Below are 25,085 nucleotides of genomic sequence, written 5' to 3'. Positions count from 1 at the left end.
CAGTGCAATCACCCTGCCTGCTGGACTCTCTCTCTGGCACTGTAAAGTATAATTTAAAAATTCATTCCAATTTCTCATGAAACTACAGCTATTCAATGAGTAAACAAACATGTAAAGAATGAAGAATAAACTTCACAACCAGAAAAGTTATCATAGTTAGCTGATGCCCCTGATTTACAGTCATACTGTTCTCACAATATGACAGAACACAGAAAACCCTTTTTATACTAATCCACGGTACGTTGTGGCTAGTTTGTATCAGCTTCAGAAAATGCCCATCTATTTTCCTCAATTAAATTTTAAGGGTTCAAATGCGTGTACGTGTTTACAGTAATAAAATAATCAAAATCAGGGCTAATCAGAGTACTGAGACTAGCAAATTGTTGGTTTCAATGTAGTAGATATAAAGTGTTAATGAAATGGTATTGTAAGACCTTCCTAAACATGAAGTATTTAGCTAGATATAGCTATGGGAACACAGCCATCTTATAGGGTCAAGTTCAATGTTTTAGTTTTGTTTTAGGCTATATCCTACTATTATCAGGAGTTATCCCCGACTCTTTGCTCAGGAGTACTACAAGGGATGAAAAGGGGGTTGCTTGGATATATGCAAGAGAATTGCCTTTTTTTTTTTTGGTTTTTGGTTTTTGGGTTTCACCCAGCAGTGCTCAGGGGTTACTCCTGGCTCCATGCTCAGAAATTGCTCCTGGCAGGCACGGGGGACCATACGGAATGCCGGGATTCAAACTGATGACCTTCTGCATGAAAGGCAAACGCCTTACCTCTATCTCTTCGGCCCCGGGAATTGCCTTTTATACTATACTATCTTTAACACAAGACCAAACTCTTAAAATATATGAATTCTCGGGCCCGGAGAGATAGCACAGCGGCGTTTGCCTTGTAAGCAGCTGATCCAGGACCAAAGGTGGTTGGTTCGAATCCCGGTGTCCCATATGGTCCCCCGTGCCTGCCAGGAGCGATTTCTGAGCAGACAGCCAGGAGTAACCCCAGAGCATCGCCAGGTGTGGCCCCAAAACCAAATATATATATATATATATTATATATATAATATATATATATATTATATATATAAATTCTCAATCACAGGAAACTTTATGTTTTATCTTTGTCACTCATTATTCACATCAAAATTGCCTTTGGCATAATAGATATTGAGTATGTTTATTTTCCTGAAATATGCTGGTTGTATAATGTCTTGTCCAGTTTGAAAAACAGTGAAATTTATTTAGGACACTTGTTATTTAAAATGACTAGTACACATTCTAATAAAAATGAAAATGATCAAAATAATATGGATATAATTTGTATTGTGATTTTGAATTTTTTCCAAGGGTTTTTAAATTCATTTACCACTTTGTAATCCCTATGTCTCTGAGACATGGCAGATTTGCATGAGGTCAAATAGGGTCTTTCAGCATTTGAGGGTTTTTTGTTTTTGTTTTTTTGTTTTGTTTTTTGGGCCACACTGGTGATGCTCTGGGGGTATTCCTGGCTATGCACTCAGAAATTGCTCCTGTATTGGGGGACCATATCGGATGCCGGGCGATTGAACTGGGGTCAGTCCTAGGTTAACGTGTGCAAGGCAGATGCCCTACTGCTTGCGCCACTGCTCCGGACTCAACATTTGAGTTTTTGATAATATTTCCTTCAGTGTTTTGTTATTTCACTGTTTTCTTACTTTGGGATGCATTGTCATTATAAAAATGTTATCATATTAGGATATGCTACTATCTGTAGTATCTTCAGTTCAACTGTATTTATAGGCCTTCCTTTACAGTTTAGCACCTCTAGACTACGACAAAATAATCAGAAAATTGTCTTTATTGTCTCAGATTTTTGAATACTGCATTCATAAAAGACAGACCATCATCATTTGCTAATTATTTAAGGGCCAGTTTAAATTCTGAGGAATAAACCTAAATTTGCCAGGCTTCGGAAAAATGAAAATGATTACTTTCTAGTTAATTAACATGTTATCTAGACTTTCTTAATATGTCGAACATAAAGAGGAAGGAAAAATTGACAAAGGATATTTCCTTTGCTCAATTTCTCTGGCTAATTGTGAGAGCTGTCTGAGTGGCTGATATTATCATCAGCTAAGCAACCAATATTTAGGAAAGGAGTAATTGTTAAGAGTGGTTACATGTTGGTAGCACAGGGACCTAAATAGGTTACCAGTTTTGCTTAGCTCACTTTGTGTTCATACTTTACTTTTCTAAACATTTAAACATTTTAAGCCTTATTCAGGAAGCTGTTTATTAAAAAATATCTTGGCCACACCAGGTCCAACAGTTTAGAGGAGCTGACAGTTCAAAAGTCAACAAATAGGTCCGGAGAGATAGCACAGCGGCGTTTGCCTTGCAAGCAGCCGATCCAGGACCAAAGGTGGTTGGTTAGAATCCCGGTGTCCCATATGGTCCCCAGTGCCTGCCAGTAGCTATTTCTGAGTAGACATCCAGGAGTAACCCCTGAGCACCACCAGGTGTGGCCCCAAAACCAAAAACCAAAAAAAAAAAAAAAAAAGTCAACAAATAGTCCCATTTTCAGACTTTTTGGCATTCCTTTCATGATAGACCTTATTTTTTTTTTTTTTGGTTTTTGGGTCACACCCGGCGGTGCTCAGGGGTTATTCCTGGCTCCATGCTCAGAAATTGCTCCTGGCAGGCACGGGGGACCATATGGGATGCCGGGATTTGAACTGATGACCTTCTGCATGAAAGGCAAACGCCTTACCTCCATGCTATCTCTCCGGCCCGATAGACCTTATTTTTGATGGCATTGTTATCTTTATAGAAAAATAACTCCAGGTCGTGAGACTCAATACAATATTTGTCCTGAACTAACAATTTTAACAGAAGTGTATTTTCACTTTTTTTTTAAATTTTATTTATTTATTTATTTATTGATTGATTGATTGATTGATTTTGGGCCACACCTAGTGGTGCTCAGGGGTTATTCCTGGCTCTACGCTCAGAAATTGCACCTGGAAAGCTGAGGAACCAACAATATGTGATGCCAGGAATCAAATCAGGTCCCTCCCAGGTTGGCCTCATGCAAGGTAAATACCCTACCTCTGTGCTATCTCTCCAGCCCCATATTTTCACTTTAAGTATCTTTATCCATCCCAGTATCCTCCTATTTATTCACCCTCTATGAACACCCTGTTAAACGTTTACTAGGCACTGAGAATACAAAGAAGGTGATGACAGGCTATTTTCCCATATGGATCTTACAGCATATGGTTGCAGAGACAGGTAAGCAAATAATTGCAAATGCCATGTGGTATGCACCAGGAAAAAGGTACACAGAGAACACAGAGTGGGCAATAGCAAAAACTCTGAGGAATGAAGTGGAATAACTGATACAATCAAAGAAAAAAAGTAATTAAGGATAAATCTTGTGAAGTACTTGAAGCTTGCTATGTGATCAAATGAGGCCACTTCAGGTAGAGAGACAGAAGAAGAAAGATCATGGCCTGGCTTTCTTCTATGCTCTGTTGTGGTTGAATGTCCTAAAAGCTGCTTCATTTGACTAAAATAATCTTAAGTGCCACTAAGGATTTATGCCTCCAAATACAACTTTTATTTGTATAATTAGGCTTCCTCATGCTTTTGGCTGGTAATGAACATTTCCTTATTGCTATTCTAAATTGCTAAGAACAAAAGGAATCTAAATGGTTTCGCATTATAACATTTCTATGTCCATAATTATAAACATTCTGCAATGACCTTAAAAAATAATGCCATAAAAACTTAGCTAGCTAATTTTAACCATTTCATTATAATTAGCCAATGTTGTCTATAAAAATTAGAGAGAGCCAGGCTAATGGTGTTAAATCACCATTAACAATCTTGTAATTTTGTTCTTTTATAAATATAGGATGAGGCAAATCTTTCAAATTATTTTTAAGGTTGGTCAATTTAAACGTTGGGAATTTCTACTTAGCATTTAAATCAATATATTTTCATTATTAAACTTAAAAAATTTTTAAGTTAGATGACTCTATACTATCTTTGTTGACAACATAAATAGAATATAGAAGATGCCCCCCAATTACTACCATAAAAACAGTGGTGATTTGGTGAATATTTTTATTTCTTGTCACTTCAGTGCTTATTTTGTTTGATTTTGGGCTACATGTAGTAGTGCTCAAAACTTATTCTTGGCTTTGTGCTCAGGGATCACTCCTGGTGGGCTTGGGGAACTACTTTGGTGCTGGGAATATAACCTGTGTTGGCTATATGCAAGGCACCCTACCTGCCTTACTATCACTACGTGTCCCTTACTGCTTATTTTACTATTGATATGAACAGCAATGAAATTATTATGCAGCTGTCAGAAGAGATGAAGTCATGAAATTTTCCTATACATGGATGTACATGGAATCTATCATTCTGAGTGAAATAAGTCAGAGGGAGAGAGAGAGAGAGAGAGAGAGAGAGAGAGAGAGAGAGAGAGAGAGAGAGAGAGAGAGAGAGAGAGAGAGAGACGCAGAATAGTCTCACTCATTTATGGGTTTTAAGGAAAATAAAAGTTATTTTTGCAACAATCCTCAGAGACAATGAGAGGAGGGCTGGAACTTCCAGCTCACTCCATGAAGCTCACCACAAAGAGTGGTGAGTGCAGTTATAGAAATAACTACACTGAGAACTACCATAATCTTGTGAATGAATGAGGGAACTGGAAGCCTGTCTCGAGTACAGGTGGGGGTGGGATGGGATGGAGGGAGATTTGGGACATTGGTGGTGGGAACGTTACACTGATGAAGGGGGTGTTCTTTACATGACTGAAACCTAATCGGAATCATATTTGTAATCAAGATGTTTAAATAAAGAAAAAAAGGTAAAAAAAGGAAATTGTAGCACAATAAAAATAAGCAGACATTAAATATATAAAATTGTGACTAGATTAAAACTACTCTAAAATATTTTAAAATATTAACATGTCCTAATTTTAAAATATCTACTTATAAATGAATGTTTCATGTTTGCAGATGTTGCAGATAAAAGTGATATCTGTAAAAAGCTCATTTACTCACAAATACCTTACTTCAAATTGGTTAACATCATAGTGTTGCTTTTTCTGAAACATGAAAATCATATATATATTCTCTCCTCTCTTTAAATTTTTTTCTTTTGGTGACAAAATAGATGCAAATTATGGTTTTGAAGTCTGTCCTCTTCCTATTTCAAATTCAGTAATATTTTAATCCAGTCTGACTACAAAATATTTTACTTAGAAATCGTATTTAAAAGTGGTTTACCGATGAACTGTTCAAAAGAGTATAGAAGTTTTTCTGTGGAAAAATATCATTTGATATAGAAATGACACTGCAGCAAATCTACTTCAATAGATGCCCAGGCAGAAAATCAGTACATTAAATTTGCATGCAAGTGGTGAACCTCTGAAGTAGTATTAAGGGATGAACCAAGGTGGATTAATTTCCAGCCTTTGATATTCATTAACTCCAGCTTCAAAAAAAAAAAAATACAAGAGGATGACACAATTACCCTCAGAGCTTCACCCATGAGCATCGGCTTTAGAATTTCAAGTTCACAATGCCACCCTAGTGGATCAAGAGGAGGGTATGTACCCTAAGTAAGTGGTGAAATGTATATAGATCTAATCATGATATTTGATTTACAAGAGTCTGCCCTTTTCTGAAATGACCATGCAAAAGAGCTATTGTTATTTTTGTAATTTTTTTAAACTTGATTGATTGATTGGTTTTTGGGCCACACCCAGAGGCAACACAGGGCTTACTGCTGGCTCAGAAATCACACCCAGCAGGCTGAGGGACCATATGGGATTCCAGGAATCAAACCAGGTTCCTCCCAGGTTGGCCACAAGCAAGGCAAATGCTCTGCTATCTCTCTGACCCCTATTGTTATTTATTATCTAAAATTGCTTATAATAAACAGGAAAATTTTCTCATTAGGAAGAAAAATAACTCATGAAGCTGTCTCAAATTCTTTCTGGAATTTGGTGGTGAAAGAAGGAGCTAGAAGTCATGAAGTAAATGAACTCAGAGAAGTAGTACAAGAGACAAGGTACTTGTTTTGCTTGGGAATAATCCTGGCATCAGTGGCATTGCGAATGATCCCCTGAGCACCACCCCAAGTCACTTCTGAGCACTGAACTAGTAATAGCCCCTGCGCACACCTGAGTCTAGCCCATACCACTGTAGGCCACCCTCCCTAATGACCCTGCTAATAAGAAAATAACTTATGAGGAAGAGTTAGATGCGTACAGTATCTAAGACATGCAGTGACTTGATGTTTTCTTACCTCTGGAGCTTCAAAGATTTCAGGGTCAACATGTATGACTGGAGGATAGATAGCTACTAAGTCTCCCTTTCGCAGAGTATACTTTCTGGTCTCAAAATGTAGAGTCATATCTTCTTGAACAGCACGAAAGATGCCTGATAATGAGCATAGTCGTAAAGACTCTAGAATGGTGCTTTCTGTGGAAAGCAAAAGAGCAACAGTTATTAGAATAAAAATGCAAACAACAAATAATAAAACCAAACAACAAAAACTACCAACCTCAGTGCAGAAAAGTGCTCTCATTTTGCCATAAAGTTTACTGCTGATTACTTTGGTTGAAAAAAGAAGCACTTTAAGACTCAAATCCATTTGGCATCAACCTCCTGACAGCGAGAAGGGGAAGGAGCAAGACAGCCCTCACTTGGTCCAGCACAGCTCAGGGTTGTTTCACAAACAACCAACAAACAGTGCTGGATTTGGGCAGTCATTAATTTTGATTTAGGTTGGAAAGAATGGGTTGCAAAAAAGGAGCGCTGAGTTATGAGCATGCAACTGTAAATTGAAACCATTGTCTAGTCAAAGTATACGTCTGGTGAGCTATTTCACCAACCTTCAGAACAATGATACCTTGGAAGCAGAGCTCAAACATTTAATAACCACTTAGGCAGCTAATAGTAAAGTAATTGTAATAATGCTTTCGGAGACAGCTTCACACTTAATACCTTCATTTGAGCTGTAAATAAAATGTGAGTCAGCATTTGCTAGAAAATTTAAAAAGGAAAAGACTTCTACTGAATTTCAAATAAACCCATATTTTTTTTTTACCATCCAGGGGAAAAAAAATAACAGCCATCATCATAACCTGGAAGATTCCAGAAGCTGAATGTCCTTGCTTTCCCAGTGGCCTTCACCTTTTGCTCCTAGCACGACAGATTTTATGGCTAATTTCCGGCAATTTATCCTGGCAGTTTGAGGAAGAATTCCTTTGGGAATAATATGCATAATTTGCATAAATCATTCTGATAGCATGCATATCAGCATGTAGCTCCTGTCTAGGTTTGCATCTCTGCTTTCATAATCAAAACTGACTATGTTTTCACCAGTGTGAATGGGTCCTAGAATAGAGAACTTGATTCTTTCTAATCAGCTATGTGATAAAAGGTTCAAATTGAGTTTCCTTCTCTCTTAACCTGGTAACGAAAGATTATATTTGTGATACAATTAGCCCCACTCCCCCACTCCCATCACAAATACAAACACATAGTCTGGTTTCTGGGTGTTCAGCAAAACTCTGAAAAAGAGTTCTCAATTATTTCATTAGAGGTGTAGAATAGTCATTGAGGATTAAAATCAGCCAGAAAATAAAAATAAATGCTACTTCATGAAAATTCAGCAATGCTCACAGTTTGTATTGCACTAATAGGTTTGAGTGTCTTTCCCAGGAGGGTTTTTTCCTAAGCATGCATTTGTCTAAAGAAATGAGGTTGTGGTCAGCTCTGTGTGGCCAGTGTGGTGATTCAATGTGACGTACAGTGAGGCTGTGCATATTCTTTTGGACTGCCTTCGTTATTATAATCATGAAGAGTCACATCAGTTTGTTGTTTGACGAGGCCAGAAAAGAACTTTGGTTTTGGAATATGGACTCTACCAAATAGCTACAAGGCACCTGACATGACAAATTTCAGCTGGCAGGACACCACGAACCAATGTTTCTATGGTGAGGAGCAAGGGTAGGCTACCCAGGCACTGCTGCTGGACTGTTCGATGAATTCACAGCAGCACAACATCAATTTAGCCTGTGGTGTGAAATGGTGGCCGACATATGTAGCAGTGTTGTTCGTCCAACAAGTCCAGTAGGAGTGTGGGAGGAAGAAATACAAAGGCAAAATCATCGTGGGGCGTCTGCTATGACAGACAGGCATTTAACAGTCTGAAAAACATGGTCACATCCCATTGGCCATGTGCTTACAGGAATGCACGGCAGCTTGCACCCACTGCAGTCTCACAAATGACAATTGGACGAGCATATCTTATGCATAAGTTAATCACAATAATGGGGCACAAAATGTGGCTTAGCGGTCAGATCGTAAATGACAAATCTATTTTACCTTCCAGTACCAGTTATGTGGGCAAGATGAGGTTGGCTCTTGTGCTAAGCCATTATGCCGATAATCATTAGATGACAAAAAACTAATGAGTTGCATTCTTATCAACGATGGAGAGAAGAGCCTCTGTGACTCTGGGTTACAACATTCAGGCAGAAAAGCCAGCGTCTTTCCTACCAGTCCCAGTAAGAAGGCAGACAGAGCTATATGTTGAAAAGAATGACAACTATAAAATAAAAAAAAAAAAAGATTGCAGCCTCTACTTGTAGTTGTCATAGTTGAGCAGACACCAGCCAGTGCCACTGACAGACCAGCTGGGCCCTGGGAGGACTTCCACGCTGCACCAGGAGGTACAGTAAATTATCCTGCACGGTAGAGCAACATCTGTTTCTGTGCTAGTGCCGAACAAACAAGGCAATTTAAAACATACCAAGGGATAACCAAGCAACAAATGAACATGACCCTCATTTTTCCCCCCTTCTCACACACGAGGTGCTAAACTTCATTGTGCAAGCATTGCATGAAAGAGAGGCCAGGTTGGTATTTGATAAGGTGTTGTCAGAGAGATTTTTACATATTTCCAAAATGGAAAGGAAAAGCTTATAGTATTGTTATTCTTAGCATCTTCCTTCCCCCCCCTTCTATCTTCATTTCTTTTATACCAAAGCTAGCACTCAGTTCTCAATTTGCTCTAGAATTAAAAAAAAAAACTTTCCATATACTTATAAATATTCAGTCTTTAAACCTAATTTGCTATACTTAGTTCACATGCCTTCAAGCATTTGTCTTCCAATTTCCACTGAATAAATGCGTACTAATGAGCACTAGAGCAAGCTGCTGAGGCAAAGCTGGGTGACTTGGGTCTGGCCTGCCACCAGCTTGTGATAGGCGGGCAAATTGAGTTAAAATGAAAAGTCTTGTCAGCTAAAATTCAACATGGTAGCCAAACAGCAAGCTGTCAATCATCCAGCCAAAACAAGGGACTGCAGGTAATAAAAGGTCATTGTGATCATTAGTGCATTTGGCTTTCATAGGCAAGTTAATTTTAATTAAACATGATCTCTATCTGTAAATGTTTTATAAAACTTATTGTGCATAATGGGTTGCTAATTCATACGAATGTTTAGCAGGTAATAGAGCCCTCTATTTATTAAATGCATTGTAGAAAAATGGCCATCAAGAATGCAAATATTTGGAGAATAATTCACACCAGGTAGTCCAAGGTGCCAAGGACTGCAATTCTGATTAAGATAAGATAGCCTATGTTTTATTAAGAGCTGAGTTTTACTGACCAATACAGTAATTATTACTCACCAAATAGGAATCATTTGCTTCCCTTTCTGGGTTTCAAACCATCTTGATCATTTTGATTAAATATAACTCCTAGGCAAATATCTGTGTATTTAGTGTTGGGTGAAGATGGTTTCCAATATCATTGTGAAGGAAATGGCAAATGAAAGTGAATTCCACTAAACAGGGTTTTCTCTTTTTACTTTTCCCTTAGATCCCATTTCTGGCTATAATAATTGACAAATGATTTTCATTTGCAGATTTAAAGTGCTGAAGCAGCTTATGACAATCAATAATGCATGTTACAATGCAAACACAACTAAGCTTATCCACATTTCTCTCTCACTCATACATGTCTGTATATGGAATGAATGTACTGTGACATGGGCAGGCTGTTAATTTGGGTCATCTTAATGAATGGTGCAGACTGTCATATTCTGATTAGCTATGGTGATCAGTGGATCATAGTGATGGTTGAGGTGAAATGAATAGCCAGGCTTTTTGCAGTCTGCTGGAACTAAACAGTTGAGAATTTTTTAATAGCACTGTAAGGGGGACCTGGAAAATATGTGCTAGAAGGTGTGGTAAAAAAGTAATATTTGAATCTGTATTCATGTTTTTACATAATTACCTGAAGAGAGGTGAGAAATAAGATAAATCATAATAATCAGATAATTTGAAACAAAATAATTTTAACTCAACACTTGAATTGGGGGGTTGTTGGGCCACACACAGCAGTGCTTAGGAGTTACATCTGGCTCTGCACTTAGGAAATCACTGCTGCCATACTCTAGGGACAAAATGGGATGCTGGGGGTGAAATCAGGCCTTGTTTAAAGCAATCGCCCTGCCTTCTGTACAATAGGTCCAGCTCCAATACTTGCATTATTTTTGGGCCACACCCATTTGATGCTCAGGGGTTACTCCTGGCTAAGCACTCAGAAATTGCCCCTGGCTTGGGGGCACCATATGGGATGCTGGGGGATGGAACCGTGATCCTTCCTTGGCTAGCAATTGCAAGGCAGGCACCTTACCTCTAGCGCCACCTCTCCGGCCCCAATACCTGCATTTTTAAAGTGAAGTAAAAAATAACTCTGAATTTATCTGAATGTATAAGTTAATTCTGATGAGATGCCTTGACCCTTGGTTTACTATTAAAAATACAGATATAAATTAAACAATCAGATGTTTTATGCAATTTGCTGCAACATGACAGAAGGCATTATATTAAATGAAGTAAGCCAGAAGAAGGATAAATGACTGTATGAAGAAATGCAATAGCTTAATTGGGGTTGTTGACAACACTCTAGCCCCAGAATATGAGTAGAAGGAAAGAAATTGAGCAGGGGACAAGAAAGACACATATAAAATGATAGGAAACAGGGGCTAAGGAGCCTCAAGTACATTAGTGATGTTAAGAAAGGATAAAATGAAATATCCAAGCTAGAGTCAATAATAATGGAATCATGAGACCCAAACTTTAACAGCCAAACTTAAAAAAATTGTTGTCAGGGTGGAGCAGTGGTGCAAGTGGTAGGGTGTTTGCCTTGCATGCGCTAACCTAGGATGAACCATGGTTCATCCCCCAGCATTCCATGTGGTCCCCAAGCCAGGACAGATTTCTGAGTGCATAGCCATGAGTAACACCTGAGAGTCACCGGGTATGGACCCAAAACAAAAGAAAACAAAATAATGGCTGTTAAGATGTCAGGCTGGGATGAGGGAGAGTGGCTTGGGATGAACTCTGGGAACATTGGTAGAAGGAGGTTGACACTGGTGGTGGGATTGGACCTTATTCATTGGATATCTACAACCCAGCTATGAATAACTTTGAACTTCACAATGGTGTAAATAAAAAAATCAAATGTTCAATAAATGTTTATTAAGGTTTTATTCTGTCAGGGTACTGAGCTACAACTATAGGTGGAAAAAGACCACATAATATATAATATGAAATTGAATTTGGCTTTGTGAACAATATAATCAAAGTTGGAATATATCTACAAACAATCAGGAATGTTCTCCTAATATCCTAATGAATTTTTTTTTTTTGCTATTTGAGCCACACCCCTATGATGCTCAGGGATTACTCCTGGCTATGTGCTGAGAAATAGCTCCTGGCTCGGGGGACGCCTAGGATTAAAAACCCAGGTCAGTTCTGGTTCAACCTCATGCAAGACGAATGGCCTACCACTGTGCTATTGCTCTGGCTTCAAGATCCTAATGAATTTCTGTTGCATAATTCCATTAATGACATTGAGAATGTTCATTTTCCTTAAAACATTTTGTTTTCTCTTTTCAGGAGGAGCTGAAATTGCCTACCTTGAGTTTCTGCTCTTTATAAATACCAAGGCTAAAAATTTCTAATCTCTCTTCTGTGTAATAGCCTTTTAAAAACAATGACTATTACCTTGCCATTTTATATTGTATGTCAGAGATAAAATACAACATTTAAATATTTTGCATTCTAAAAGAATTGAATTAGTCAATACATCTCTTAAAATAAGGCAGAGCTGGGTTTGATTTCCAGTTAGAAAAGTAGAGAGGAGCTATATTTTTTACTTTTATGACATGTTCTTTTGGATGTCTTTTGAGATTAGATGAGAAGCAGATTTTAAAACTAATATAATCACTGATTTATTTCAAATTTTCTGACACCTCAGAGGCTATCAGTCCTGCTATCAACTAGAATCATCTTAGTAAAAAAATACAACTTCATTTCAGACCAATGGATTCAGAATTGTGGCATTAAAATGAAGCCTTCAAATTAGTCATCTTGAACTTTGGATACACATTAGAATTATCTGAGGGCTTTCAAAGCCATCATCAGATACCCAAGGCCAATAAAATCAAACCCAATGGAGTAGGACCCTCTATGATACTCCTAAAAGCTCCCTATATGATTCAGATGAGGTTGAAAACCATTACTTTAAACCTTTTCTTCAAAGCCAAATATCCAACACTTATGCTTTTTAGACCTAAATCTGTTAATTTAATTCTAATGAATTCCCTTTGAGTTCTTTAGCTTTAATTTCTATCAGTTACTGTAGTATCTCTTAGCTTTGTGCTGCTAAAAAATCTGATAAATGTCCAAATCAATATCTTTCATGCTCTAGTCAATATTTTCTTAGGTTACCCATATTCTATATTCAGGTTCTATTTCATTGTGGAAAATGCTTTTCCCTGCTCTTTCATGCTAGCTTTTGTCTTTATGACAAACAAAAAGAGCATTTTTGTGTAGTAAGTATGATACTTTAATACAAAGTTAGGTTGGTTCATACACAAGCAGAAATAAACAGAACATTATAAATATTGTAGGGATATTACTGACGCTAAATATTATTTTGGCGAGAACAACAGATAACATTTATTTAAACCAAACTTTTAGGGGCCAGAGCGATAGTATAGTGGTAGGGCATTTGTATTGCACGCAGCTGATCCAGGATGGACCTCAGTTCTATCCTCCTGCATTCCATATGAGCCCCTGAGTCAGGAGCAATTTCTGAGTGCATAGCCAGGAGTAAGCCCTGAGCATCACTGGGTGTGGCCGAAAAACCAAAAAGTAAAAAAAAAAACCCATACTTTTAGTAAGTTATTCACTTACCTTATATATGTATAATATATATGTGTTATATAATATGTATAGTTCATATTTTACAAAATTCTAGTTTATGTAACATGGTTATAAAAGTATTAATGTTTTGGTTTTGATATACAAAACTATTGGATCCCTCACCACAAAGTACTCTAGATTCTCCACTACTATCCCCATGATAACAATCTACCTCTTAATACTCCATCCACACACAACTCATCACAGTGCTTGAAAACTTTTTAAACATTTTATGTACCCAGAAGGGACCACTTATACTAACAGCCTGGGGGCAAAGGAGGGAGGGTATGGGACGCATGCTGGGAACAGGGGTGGAGGGGGGAACAAAATTGATGGTGGGAATGCCCCTGATTCAATGTCACTATGTACCTAAAATATTACTGTGAAAGATTTGTAATTCACTTTCGTCAAAATAAAAATTATTTAACAAAAAATTTTTTTGTACTGGGACCACAAAGAAAGAATTTGGAATTAGAAAACTTAGAGATAGCACAGCAGCGTTTGCCTTGCAAGCAGCCAATCCAGGACCAAAGGTGGTGGGTTCGAATCCCATGTGTCCCATATGGTCCCCGTGCCTGCCAGGAGCTATTTCTGAGCAGACAGCCAGGAGTAACCCCTGAGCACCGCCGGGTGTGGCCCAAAAAACAAAAAAAACAAAAAAACAAAACAAAACAAAAAAAACTTAGTACATCTGAAGCCTACATTTGATCTTATGGCAGAATGCTTCATTGGTAGTGTCCCCCTGTTTTTAGGCCAAAGATTTTTCCTTTCTATTTTTCCCATCTTTTGCTACACCTATATGAAACAAACAAAATACCAAAAACACAACAGCAAAAATCACAAAAACAAAACAAACAAAAAACGTGACACACAAATTCTTTATTTCTTTTCTTTTCTTTATTATCTTTTCATTTCTTATCTTTTAAATAGTGCTCCCACATTTTACATAGAATCTTGGAACATGGCTTACTTTGTTTACCATATATTTCTGCATTTTTCTATAAAACTAAGGGGAAAGGAAAAAAAGATAGGCTGGGGGCCAGGGCCAAGTGGTCTCAGGTGCATTAATGGAGAAAAAATAAGGACAGAACTAGATAACCAAGCCAAAGTAAAAAACAATAGAATCAAGAGACCTAACCTTTAACAATCTAAACTTAAATGAGCCTATTATACTTGCAGGCCAGGGAGCAAAGGGTGGTGCTACAGGATGCACTTTAGGTTCACTGGTGTTAGGAATGGCCCTGACTCACTGTATATCTGAAATTCAACTCTGAAGGACTTTGTAGATCACAATGGTTTCAATAAAATAAAATAAAATAAATGTATGCACTAGGATTTATAATATATATATATTTATATATATATATATATATATATATGGTATGGGATAATAATTTCTATCATCCTAGCCAAGGATTCTTCATTATTTGGTACTGTCTATTCCCTTGTTTCATATCTAAATATACTCCGGTTATCTGATGTTATTCTTTTCCCTTTCACTAGTTCATTTAACATGATAATAAACAGTTATAGCCACATTGTAGATAATTTCAAGATTTCCTATTTTCTTTTTTTTTTTGGGGGGACCACATCCGTTTGATACTCAGGGGTTACTCCTGGCTAAGTGCTCAGAAATTGCCCCTGGCTTGGGGGCACCATATGGGATGCCCGGGGATCAAACCGCGGTCCTTCCTTGGCTAGCACTTGCAAGGCAGATACCTTACCTCTAGCGCCATCTCGCCGGCCCCATGGATTTCCTTTTTCTTATACAGAGTAGTATTTTACTGTGTCCAAACATCCTAATTTCCATATATATTCACATTTAATTGAAAATTTGGGTAGTTTACACATTCTGATTATTGTATTTAATACTACAATGAAAAATATATATCATATGTCTTGTTAAATGAATATGAGGTTTGTGTGTGTGTTAGATGTTCTAAGAAGTGGAATTGCTAGATCAAATATAATTAAGCTCCATTCTTTTTTTTCTTTTCTTTTTGGGTCATACCCTGTGATGCTCAGGGGTTACTCTTGGCTATATGCTCAAAATTGCTCCTGACTCGGGGGACCATATGAGACATTGGGGGATCGAACCAAGGTTTGTCCTAGATCAGCTGCATGCCAGGCAAATGCCTTATCATTGTGCTATTGCTACATCCCCTAAGCTCCCTTCTTAACTTTGAAAAATCTCCATATTATTTTCCACAGACTGAACTAGATGATATTCCTACCAACAGTGAATCAAATTTCTTTTCCATTCTTTGTATATACATCTTCTTTGAGATTTTATTTCTTTTTTTGTTTTTGATTTTTAGGTCACACCCGGCAGTGCTCAGGGGTTACTCCTGGCTCTACACTCAGAAATCGCTTCTGGCAGACTCGGGGGACCATATGGGATGCCGGGATTCGAACCAATGACCTTCTGCATGAAAGGCAAACGCCTTATCTCCATGCTATCTCTCCGGCCCCCAATTTCATGTTTTTTAATTTTTCTAAACATTTCTTAAATTTGAATTTACTAAAAATTAGTGAGGATGTACACTTTTTCACATGCTTGCTACCTACTATTATATGTATCTACTTTGGGGAAGTGTCTACTCACCTTTTCTCCCCCTTTTTGATAAGATTATTGTTTTTAATTGTTGAGATCTGTGAATGTTCTCTGCATCTTAGGTATCAGGGCTGAATCTGGTGTATTATTTACAAATATTTTCTCTCATTCTGTGCAATCTTCTTATTTTAGTTTAAATTTCTTTTACCACATACAGTTTGCAAAGAAAGAACCAAAAAGAGAGCCTCCTTCAAGAAGCAAGAGAAATGTAAAGCCTCCATTACTAAAAAAAAAATAAATAAAAAAATAAAAAGTAAAATTCACATCAGCTTTCTCAAGTAATAACCTAAAAGTAAAAAAAGATTACAATGATATATTCAAAGTACAGATGACAATAATCCGTACCTGAAAGTCTGCCCTACAAGGTTTTCACTCACATTTGAGGTGGTGAAATAACATAAGATAAACAACAGCTGAACATTTTTTGTTCTAAACTAGTTCTGCAAGGAGTACTGAATAGACTCATCTAATAAAACAAATTGAAAATAAAATAAAATCCTTATAGAAAAAATAGCAAAAAATTCTTCCACAACAATAATTTCTCTAAATGCCAATGACTTGAACACTCCAATTAAAAGGTTCAAAGTGGGGGCCGGGCGGTGGCGCTGGAGGTAAGGTAAGCCTTACCTGCGCTAGCCTAGGAGACGGACCGCGGTTCGATCCCCCGGCGTCCCATATGGTCCCCCTCGCCAGGAGCGACTTCTGAGCGCATAGCCAGGAGTAACCCCTGAGCGTCACCGGGTGTGGCCCAAAAACCAAAAAAAAAAAAAAAAAAAAAAAAAAAAAAAAAAAGGTTCAAAGTGGTCTATGAATCAAGAAACAAAAATCCAACTTTCTGTTTCCTGTAACAGACATATTAGAATTCTCATGATAAATATAAGCTCATAAAAAAGGTTGGAAAATTCTTATGCACTAGTAGACTAAAAATGCTGGAGGCCATCATTGGTTCAGACCAAATAGTGTTCAAGATAAAGAAAGTAATGAGATAGAATGGACATTAAATACGAACTAAAGAGTAATAGATAATTAGAATTAAACTCATATCAACACATATGCATGAGAAGGACCAGCAAACTATCCAAAAATAATTACCAACAGACCTGATGAGATAGTATGACAGCAACACAAGAGTTGTGGTTTAACATCCAATTTTCATTAATGGAATTAACCAGAGAGATCAGTCAGAAGAATTCAATAAAGAAATAAAATGCCTATATGAGGAAGTGCAAGATTGTGACTAATATATATATATATATATATATATATATATAAACCTTTCTACTCCATAGCACATTCTTCTATATTCTATATAAAAATTTCCAAGGAATGATCAAAGATCATATACTAGAGCACTGTTTGAGTGTACACAAGGTCCCAAATATAGAAATAATACCAAGTATCTTTTTAGACTACAATGCAAGGAAGGAATAAAATAAATTAAAAAAGAACACTGGGAGAATTGCTGGCATTTGAAAATGAACAAGATTCCATTAATTAACAACTGTATCAAATAAAAAAATCAAATATTAAAAATATTTCTCAAAATGAATGACAATGAAAAGACATACTATTGGAACCAAAGGAACACAGCAAAAGCAGTACTAACAGGATTTTTTTTTCCTAACAGGATTTTATAACAAAACACATTTACACCAAGAAATATAAAAAGATGAAATTAAAAAACTCACACCTTGATAAACTAGAAAAGGGAACACAACAGGACCAAGAAGCATAAATTAAGTAATAAAAAATTAGTACAATTAAATCTTGAAGAAAGAAGTAGTAATCATTGAGATTTGTTTTCCATGCATCAAAATTTTAATTTTGAGAGTGTCCTTTCGAAAAAAAATTATTTTTAAATTTTTGTGTCACATCTGGTAATGCTCAGGACTTACTACTGGGTTTGTACTCAGGAATTATTCCTAGTAGTGCTCAGGGGATCATATGGAAAGCTGGGTATTGTACCTCGGTAGGCCATGTACAAGACAAATACCCTACCTACTGTACTATTGTTCTAGCTCAATCTTTTCATTTTTTTAATCGGTGAATTATCTTTTATCTTTTTTTCCCCTTTACTGGCAACCTGTATGTCTACCGTAGGTATTTTTTCTTTTAGGAAAACAAAAATTTTTACTTTTCTCTGAATTTCTCAAACCTCTGCTCTTTAATTATTTTTATTATTGTAGTTAAAGGTAAATGCTTAAAATAGTGTTAACGATAATGATCTTTATGTACAGTAATAGCACCTCATCACCACCAAAGTGCTCACTAACCCTCCTCAATGTACTTTATTACCTCTAGTATACATTTTTATTTCCCCAAACTTCTGATCTATAAGTAACCTCCATATTAAATTTTAGGTTTCAAATAATAGTTATATAAAACTATTTGTATTTACTAAGATAGGCAAAACTTTTATTAGAATCTTTCTATTAAACTTTAATAGATACAAATTTTAGTGAGGACAAATAAACTGAATCTTGCACTATTACATGAATACAAAAATATAGTTATATTTTTCTTTTATAAATGTATATCCTACTCCTTTATCAAAAGAATCTCAAGGGCATTGAGAGAAGCACAACTCTATTATAATATGATTAATCTGCACTACATAAATAAGACTTAATATTTAAAGGTAGCATGACTCAAGGATATCAAGTTAAAAGAAATAAGTCTGAAAGACATGTATAAATCTGAATGTTCTCTTGTGGTATATAAAACAATAGATCTAGGGCATGAAAGATATCAAAGGTGGAAAAAAACATTAACTCTAGACTTCAGAAACAAAAAATCCAAGGAAAGACGAAATGTAGATGGGTAGTACATGAATATAAGGTTTGGAAGTAATATAGAAACAAAGATCAGGGATCTGGACTAATTTATGTAAAAGAGGCAAGGTGTCTGTATACATCTAAACTATTACATCCAACATTACTGAAAACATGGGGCCCAAACTGCAATAATAAAACTTAAAAAGGAATCTATCAAAAAGTGAGGTTGGGATGTGGGAGGAAATCTGAGGTCATTGGTGGAAAGATGGTTCACAAGATGCAGGAACTGGAAGTGGGAACACTGTATGCCTGAAACCCTATTGCAAACAACTTTGCAAATCATAGTGACTAAATTAAAGTTTAACAACTAATTAAAAAAACTCATCTAGGTGACTAAAAGTGATATAAAAGAAGTGATGAAGTATCTTGGGCCCTTTGGTGATAATGAATATGCAATAACTATGTACATAAAAATTTTCACTTTTGTAACCTGTTACCTCTAAAATACAGCTGAATGTTCAATTTACACTTTATGTCTTAACTTTTGCTGACATTGTGTATTAAAGTTAGAAGAGATCTAAAATATACTAGGCCTGCAAGACTGAGCCCTTACTATCAATAATCTATGCATGATAATTTATGTCATGATAAAACTATGTCCCCTTGAACTGTCTACAATCATTCCAAATAAGAAAAATTTATTTTGTTCATGAATAATACATCTATTTCTATGGCATTTTGATTTTCTTTTTCATCCTTGTTCTAATAATCAACTTATGCTCAGAAAAACTTTTAAAGTCGATTTGCTATAGTATTAACAAAAATATCTTTCTTGATTATAAAACAGCAGAATTCTTTCATTTGTTTCATTCATGTGACCTTTTCACTATAATAATAAAACTAAATATTAAAAAAACACCTATACTTAGAACAAAACTCTTAAAGAGTGTAGAATGGTAAATATATACACTCATACTGAATAGTTCCCAAATCTTTGACTTTCACTTTTTATATTCTCCAACACTAATACAATCAAATATTTAATTCCTCATTTGCATATGTTTAGTATATAGAAAAATTCATAATTTAGCTGTGGCCAGATGCAGAGGTTATATGTTGTTTAAATGTTTCTTGTAAATTTTTCTTAAATCAGGCAGAAAAATGCCAATCTTGCAAAAGAAAAATTGAATATAATTTTCAAAACGATTAAATTCTCATAATGAACAACACTGGCCTCTGCTGGTATTCAAGGTTTTGGTGATCAGAAGTCTACCGTCTAGATTGCTAAAGACACTGCCTCTATGCAAGTTGATCTATTACTAACTTAAAATTGTCTTTACTTATTACTAAGTATAACTGGACAGAAAATTTATGAAAACTCCAAAGACAAAAATCCCTAGTTCTATCTATAGACTCAGTCCAAATTCCTAACCCCAGAACTTTGTTTCTTCTGATAAAATTAGTGAAACATTTTTTGTTTTAATTCAACATTTTGAAAATTATCTTTTATTCCAATAACAAAGACATAAAAAGTAAGGAGTAAGGAAATAAATTTAAACCTTAATAAAAAGAAGAGTAACAGGGGGCAGAATGATAGCACAGTGGGTAGGGTATTTGCATTGCATGTACCTGATCTGAGTTAGATTGCTTTATTTTCCTTAAACTCGAATTATTTATGCACTTAACCAGTGTTAAGTGCAATTAAAATTGCTTGAATATATGGGAATTTAACCTTGGTCTTCACTGAAATTAAACATTTTCTATCCTTCAAATACTGTCTATCCAAAATGAAGATAACTACCCATATTTTTTGCAAGATTTCTGCATTTGTTCCTCAGTAATAATGCACATAAAATAAAACATTTGAATTGAAATAAAATTGGAATTATTTTCTTGTTTTTACCAAATTATAATTTCTTTGGTAATTCTAGTATATTATTCTTAATATATCCCATAATTATATTCTATAATATATAATTCTATATTATTTTATAAACTACAAGGTAACACCTGTTTCTTAGTTGACTTAACAAGCTAGACAATACAAGGCAAGCTTCATGCTATTGCTTCTGGTGGATCCAACTCTACCAGTGAAAACAATCCCTAGAACCACTATTTGTAAACTGCTGTCAATATTGATCAACACCTATAGAGAGCTGTTGCTGACAGACAACATCATCACAGAACCTGGGACATAATTAATAGATAAGAAATGGAGGACAACAAAGGTTAATATACTTGCCTATATAGTAAAACAATATGTATGTGTGTGTGATAGTGAGCGAGCAAGTGAGCAAGAGGGGGGGGGGGGAGGAAGGGAAGGAGGGAGGGGAGGAGGAAAGGAAGGAAGGCAGGAGGATGAGTGGGAGAGAGCCAGGGAGAGAATACTTATTCTTTACTTTTACAAAGTGACTTGGGATATTGTATAATAAGGGATATCATAATTCTGAAGGATTTGACAAAAACTCACTGATATGGGACTTAACTTTGGGGACTAAAGTTAATCTACATAATGAAAGTGAAGAGTCTATTAAAACTAATAAAAGATAATGCAATAACCATCATCAAAAGCTCATAGATGTATAAGACTATAAAAATTTTAAGAAATTAAGTTATTCCTAACTTCAAGCGTCTTTGAAATAGGTACCAGGAATATGATTCACTGAAAAAAAAATCAAATACTTTTTTAAAAGTGTAGCTTTCAATTATTGCCTTTTCCCCTTCTCTTCCCTCCCTATTTTTTCTTTTATCTACTTCCTATGTGTGTTTATATCATGATCTTTCAGTGAAAATTTCTTTTAATGAGTTTAAAATTTATACACACCATTCAAATCTGTATAAGACATCCTAATCGCAGTCTGCAAGAAAGGACACTTTAGGGAAGAATAAATACATTTTGTGCATGGGTTGACTTTTGAAAATAATTTCTTCTTTGAATCCTCAACTACTGCTTTTCTTGTCAAGATAGTGCAGCAATATTTAAAAAGCATTAGCATACCAACAGATGCTCCGAATCAAATGACTTAATAGGCATAAACTTTTTTTTCCTCCAAATAATTGCAAAGCTTTGGTTTAGCCTTTTGCATACCTTGCATAGTTAATTACCTAGGTCTTAATGTTTACATGCAACGAGAATATCTACAGCTATAAACTACATAATTTATAATTGATGTAAATGGGTGTTATTATGTCAATTAGGCAGCTGTGTCCTCCACCTCTTGGTAAACAGCTCTGAGTGATAAACTGAGTTTGTGGAGAGCTACCTTCTTTTCGTAACAGATAAAAATAAATTACCTAGGTAGATCAGGCTGTCCAATTGTTCTCTGGTGAGGTAGATGGAAAATTCAGATCTGTTGTGACCTGTTGACTGCAGCAAATGGTCAATTTCATTACGAAGCCCCGCCATAGCTTCTGGGTGCTGGAGAACATAATACAGCGTCCAGAACAGAGCTGGAGCAGTGTTTGCCACAGAGGCCCAGAGAAAGGCTAAATGATGTGCTGGGAGAAAATAAGTGAAAAGGAAGATTAATAGCGTTTATTACACTGATTAGATTTGCAGTGTGCTAATTAAAAGATGTTAGGACACAGACCCAGCCAAGGATCAGTGCATGCTAATGAGGACCAATAGGCTTCTGAAGTCTAATTTTCTGCTTAATGAGAATAGTTTAAAATGTAATGTGTGTGGGGGTAGGGGTGGGAGATATGGGATGAGATAAGAGGAGTAAACGCAGCTTAGTTATACTTTTTCTCATTATCCGCCATTAAGTATCTTGTTTTACCATCTTAGCAAAAAAAAAATCAATTATCACAGAGGGTTGTTTCAGAGTAAAACATTTTTTTTTCATTAGCCAATTAGAAAGAGCATAAAAAATTTCAAGGTCATCATTTTGTCTTTTTATTTCAAAGGTCTACTGTAAATTATTTTATTTCAGACAAGTAATCATTCAGAAGTTTCTTACCTCCTATTTCAACGTCCTCAGGTGAATAGTATTTCTCTAGGACAGTTTGCCTCATTTGAAGAATTTCTGACCATGCCTGCATCTTAGAGAACTGTTCAGATGCAAAACATTGTATAAGTTTCTTTTTAATTGACTTGATGTTTCCTAGAAACTCAGAGGGTATGCTTGATAATAAAAATGGAAACTTGCCATCAAATTTATAAAAATTATCTTTTATTTCAGTAATCATCTTCTGATCACCATCTAAACTTTTTCCATAGAGGGTTAAAAATGTGGTCTCAAAAACTAGTGAAGTGCAGAAGGAGAACATTTGTGCTGTGGTCCAAGTTGTGTTTTTTAATAGTTGAAGTTCAAAAGTTTGCTTCAATTTCTCCATCATTTCTTCTATGAATGTGTCCAAAGGCTTCCCTTGTAGACATCGATAGCAGAGATGAAGATCTTTATCCAGAGAATCATTGGTAATCAATTGTTTGATATCAAATACTTTTAATGATATTTCATTAGTAAATTCTCGAAAAGTTAATTGTTTATAATTTTTCTCCACTATCTGGAACTGGAAAGGGTCCAAGATAAATGTTATGTACTTTCCTAAAAGAAATAAGTGAGAAGTTAGGGTACTTTAGTGGGAAAATATAAGAACTAGAATTTAAAAATATTTTCATCAAAAATTGTAAAAATTTAATAACTAACATGCAGGGAGGTTCAAATTTTAATAAGAATTCATCATTCTGAGATCAACTTTATATTTTCCTTTAAAAGAGAAGGACAAAAAACTTGAGAAGCTTAAAATGAAATATTTTTAGTCCTTAATATGCACAAAATAAATTAAAAATTTAAAAATTGTATCCAGATATTTATACTACTTCACAAACATTTTAAATGATAGTTTCTAAATCATTGATTATACTTCTAATATCCTCCTTCATCCAACAGTAATACAAATGAGTTTTTTTTGGGGGGGTCACATCCGGCAGCTCTCAGGGGTTACTCCTGGCTCTATGCTCAGAAATTGCTCCTGGCAGGCTAGGGGACCATGTGGGATGCCGGGATTCAAACCACCGACCTTCTGCATGCAAGGCAAACACCTTTCCTCCATGCTATCTCTTGGAACCCCACAAATGAATTTTTAAGAGAACTTATAAACAAATCAAATTGGTAAGATCTTATACTATTAATTCTATACATTTTGATACATGGGATTAGTTTAACTTTGGTTAGATGAAAAATTTATTTCTATTTTCAATTTTTGGGAGGCTATACCTGCTGTTGCTCCAGGTTTATTCTTGGCTCTATAGTCGGGATTACTCTTGGTAGACTCAGGGTCCATATATGGTGCCTGGGATTGAACCTGGGTCAGCTGTATGCATGGCAAATGTCCACCCACTGTACTATGGCCCCTAGATACAGTAATTTTATCTCAAATTCAGTCATATAGTATAAAGTCATTCAGTATAAAGAAGTCACAAATACAATTTTAATTCAACACTAATAGTGAATCATTTTTTCAAGATGACATATGCCGGCATCTTCATTTCTGTAGATGAGAAAATCCACAGTGAGGAAAATTTAGTAACATGTCCAAGCATATGTCCAAAGTATTCTGGATTATGACTAAACAGGACATATAATTAGAATCCATACACTAGTGCCCTCTTCTATATATTTATGCACTCAACATTTTTTGATGTTTAGCTATTTAATTGGATTCTTTTTCTTTGAGATATAAAGCATTAAGGGCATCATTATGGATAACAATATAGTAGCTCTGTGAATATAATATAAGGAAAGCAGAAAACAACAGTTGGTCTAGGCTGGAATCAACAACAAGAAGGGCTCTCGAGGTGTTCTTTGCTCCTTCCATATATAAACCAATTAGTCACTCAAATATGTATTGTCCAAAATTTTCAGATTAAAAAGTTTCTGGTTAGGAAACTTGATTTTTACCTAATTTTGTTTCATAAGGCTTATAGCTGGTACCTATGAGTCTATCTTATTTTATTATATCTTTATGTTAAAAATGGGGTGAGGAGTGCACCCCAAATACTGTTGAGGAAACTAAGGTACCCTTCTTGGCAATCTTGGTCAACTAGTTAGTTCAATATGACAGCAGGATTTGGCGGGGGCCAGGGATTAGCTGGGCCACTTTAGTAAGAACTCAAGGCCTCCAGTAACACAGCTGTCAGCACACTATAGACCTGGCTGCACCCAGTAATGCAGGCTAGAGGTAAAACGAGGGTTTCAAAGCTCTGCAAGTCTACTTTAAAGGTTTACAATGTTTTAATTAAAAATGGCTTTACTAAGTTATTGATATTAGGTATATGACATTTTTAACACCAATCCCACCACTGTGTCAACTCACATCATCAGTGCCCTCATATGCCATCGTCCCCCATCCCCTGAACCCCTTTCACACCCTCTTGGAAGGCACATTATTAAGTTCAATT

The 25,085-nt window shown here is 35.9% G+C and overlaps 1 protein-coding gene across 1 annotated transcript in view; it reads right to left on the bottom strand.

Annotated features, from left to right (window-relative positions):
* LOC126020116 (cytochrome P450 7B1) overlaps window positions 1-25,085 on the bottom strand; it is a 235,838-nt gene that overhangs the window by 5,726 nt on the left and 205,027 nt on the right. Inside the window, exons 4-6 of the mRNA XM_049781592.1 lie at window positions 22,642-23,229; window positions 21,977-22,180; window positions 6,309-6,484 (exon numbers count right to left, since the gene is read on the bottom strand). Coding sequence (XP_049637549.1) covers window positions 6,309-6,484; window positions 21,977-22,180; window positions 22,642-23,229 — 968 coding nt within the window. The remainder of the gene's footprint in view (window positions 1-6,308; window positions 6,485-21,976; window positions 22,181-22,641; window positions 23,230-25,085) is intronic.

The sequence above is a fragment of the Suncus etruscus genome, chromosome 10 (assembly GCF_024139225.1).
Source record: "Suncus etruscus isolate mSunEtr1 chromosome 10, mSunEtr1.pri.cur, whole genome shotgun sequence".
Lineage (NCBI taxonomy): Eukaryota > Metazoa > Chordata > Mammalia > Eulipotyphla > Soricidae > Suncus > Suncus etruscus.
Note: the sequence above shows the minus strand (reverse complement) of the source record. Positions and strands in the feature narration are given on the sequence as shown.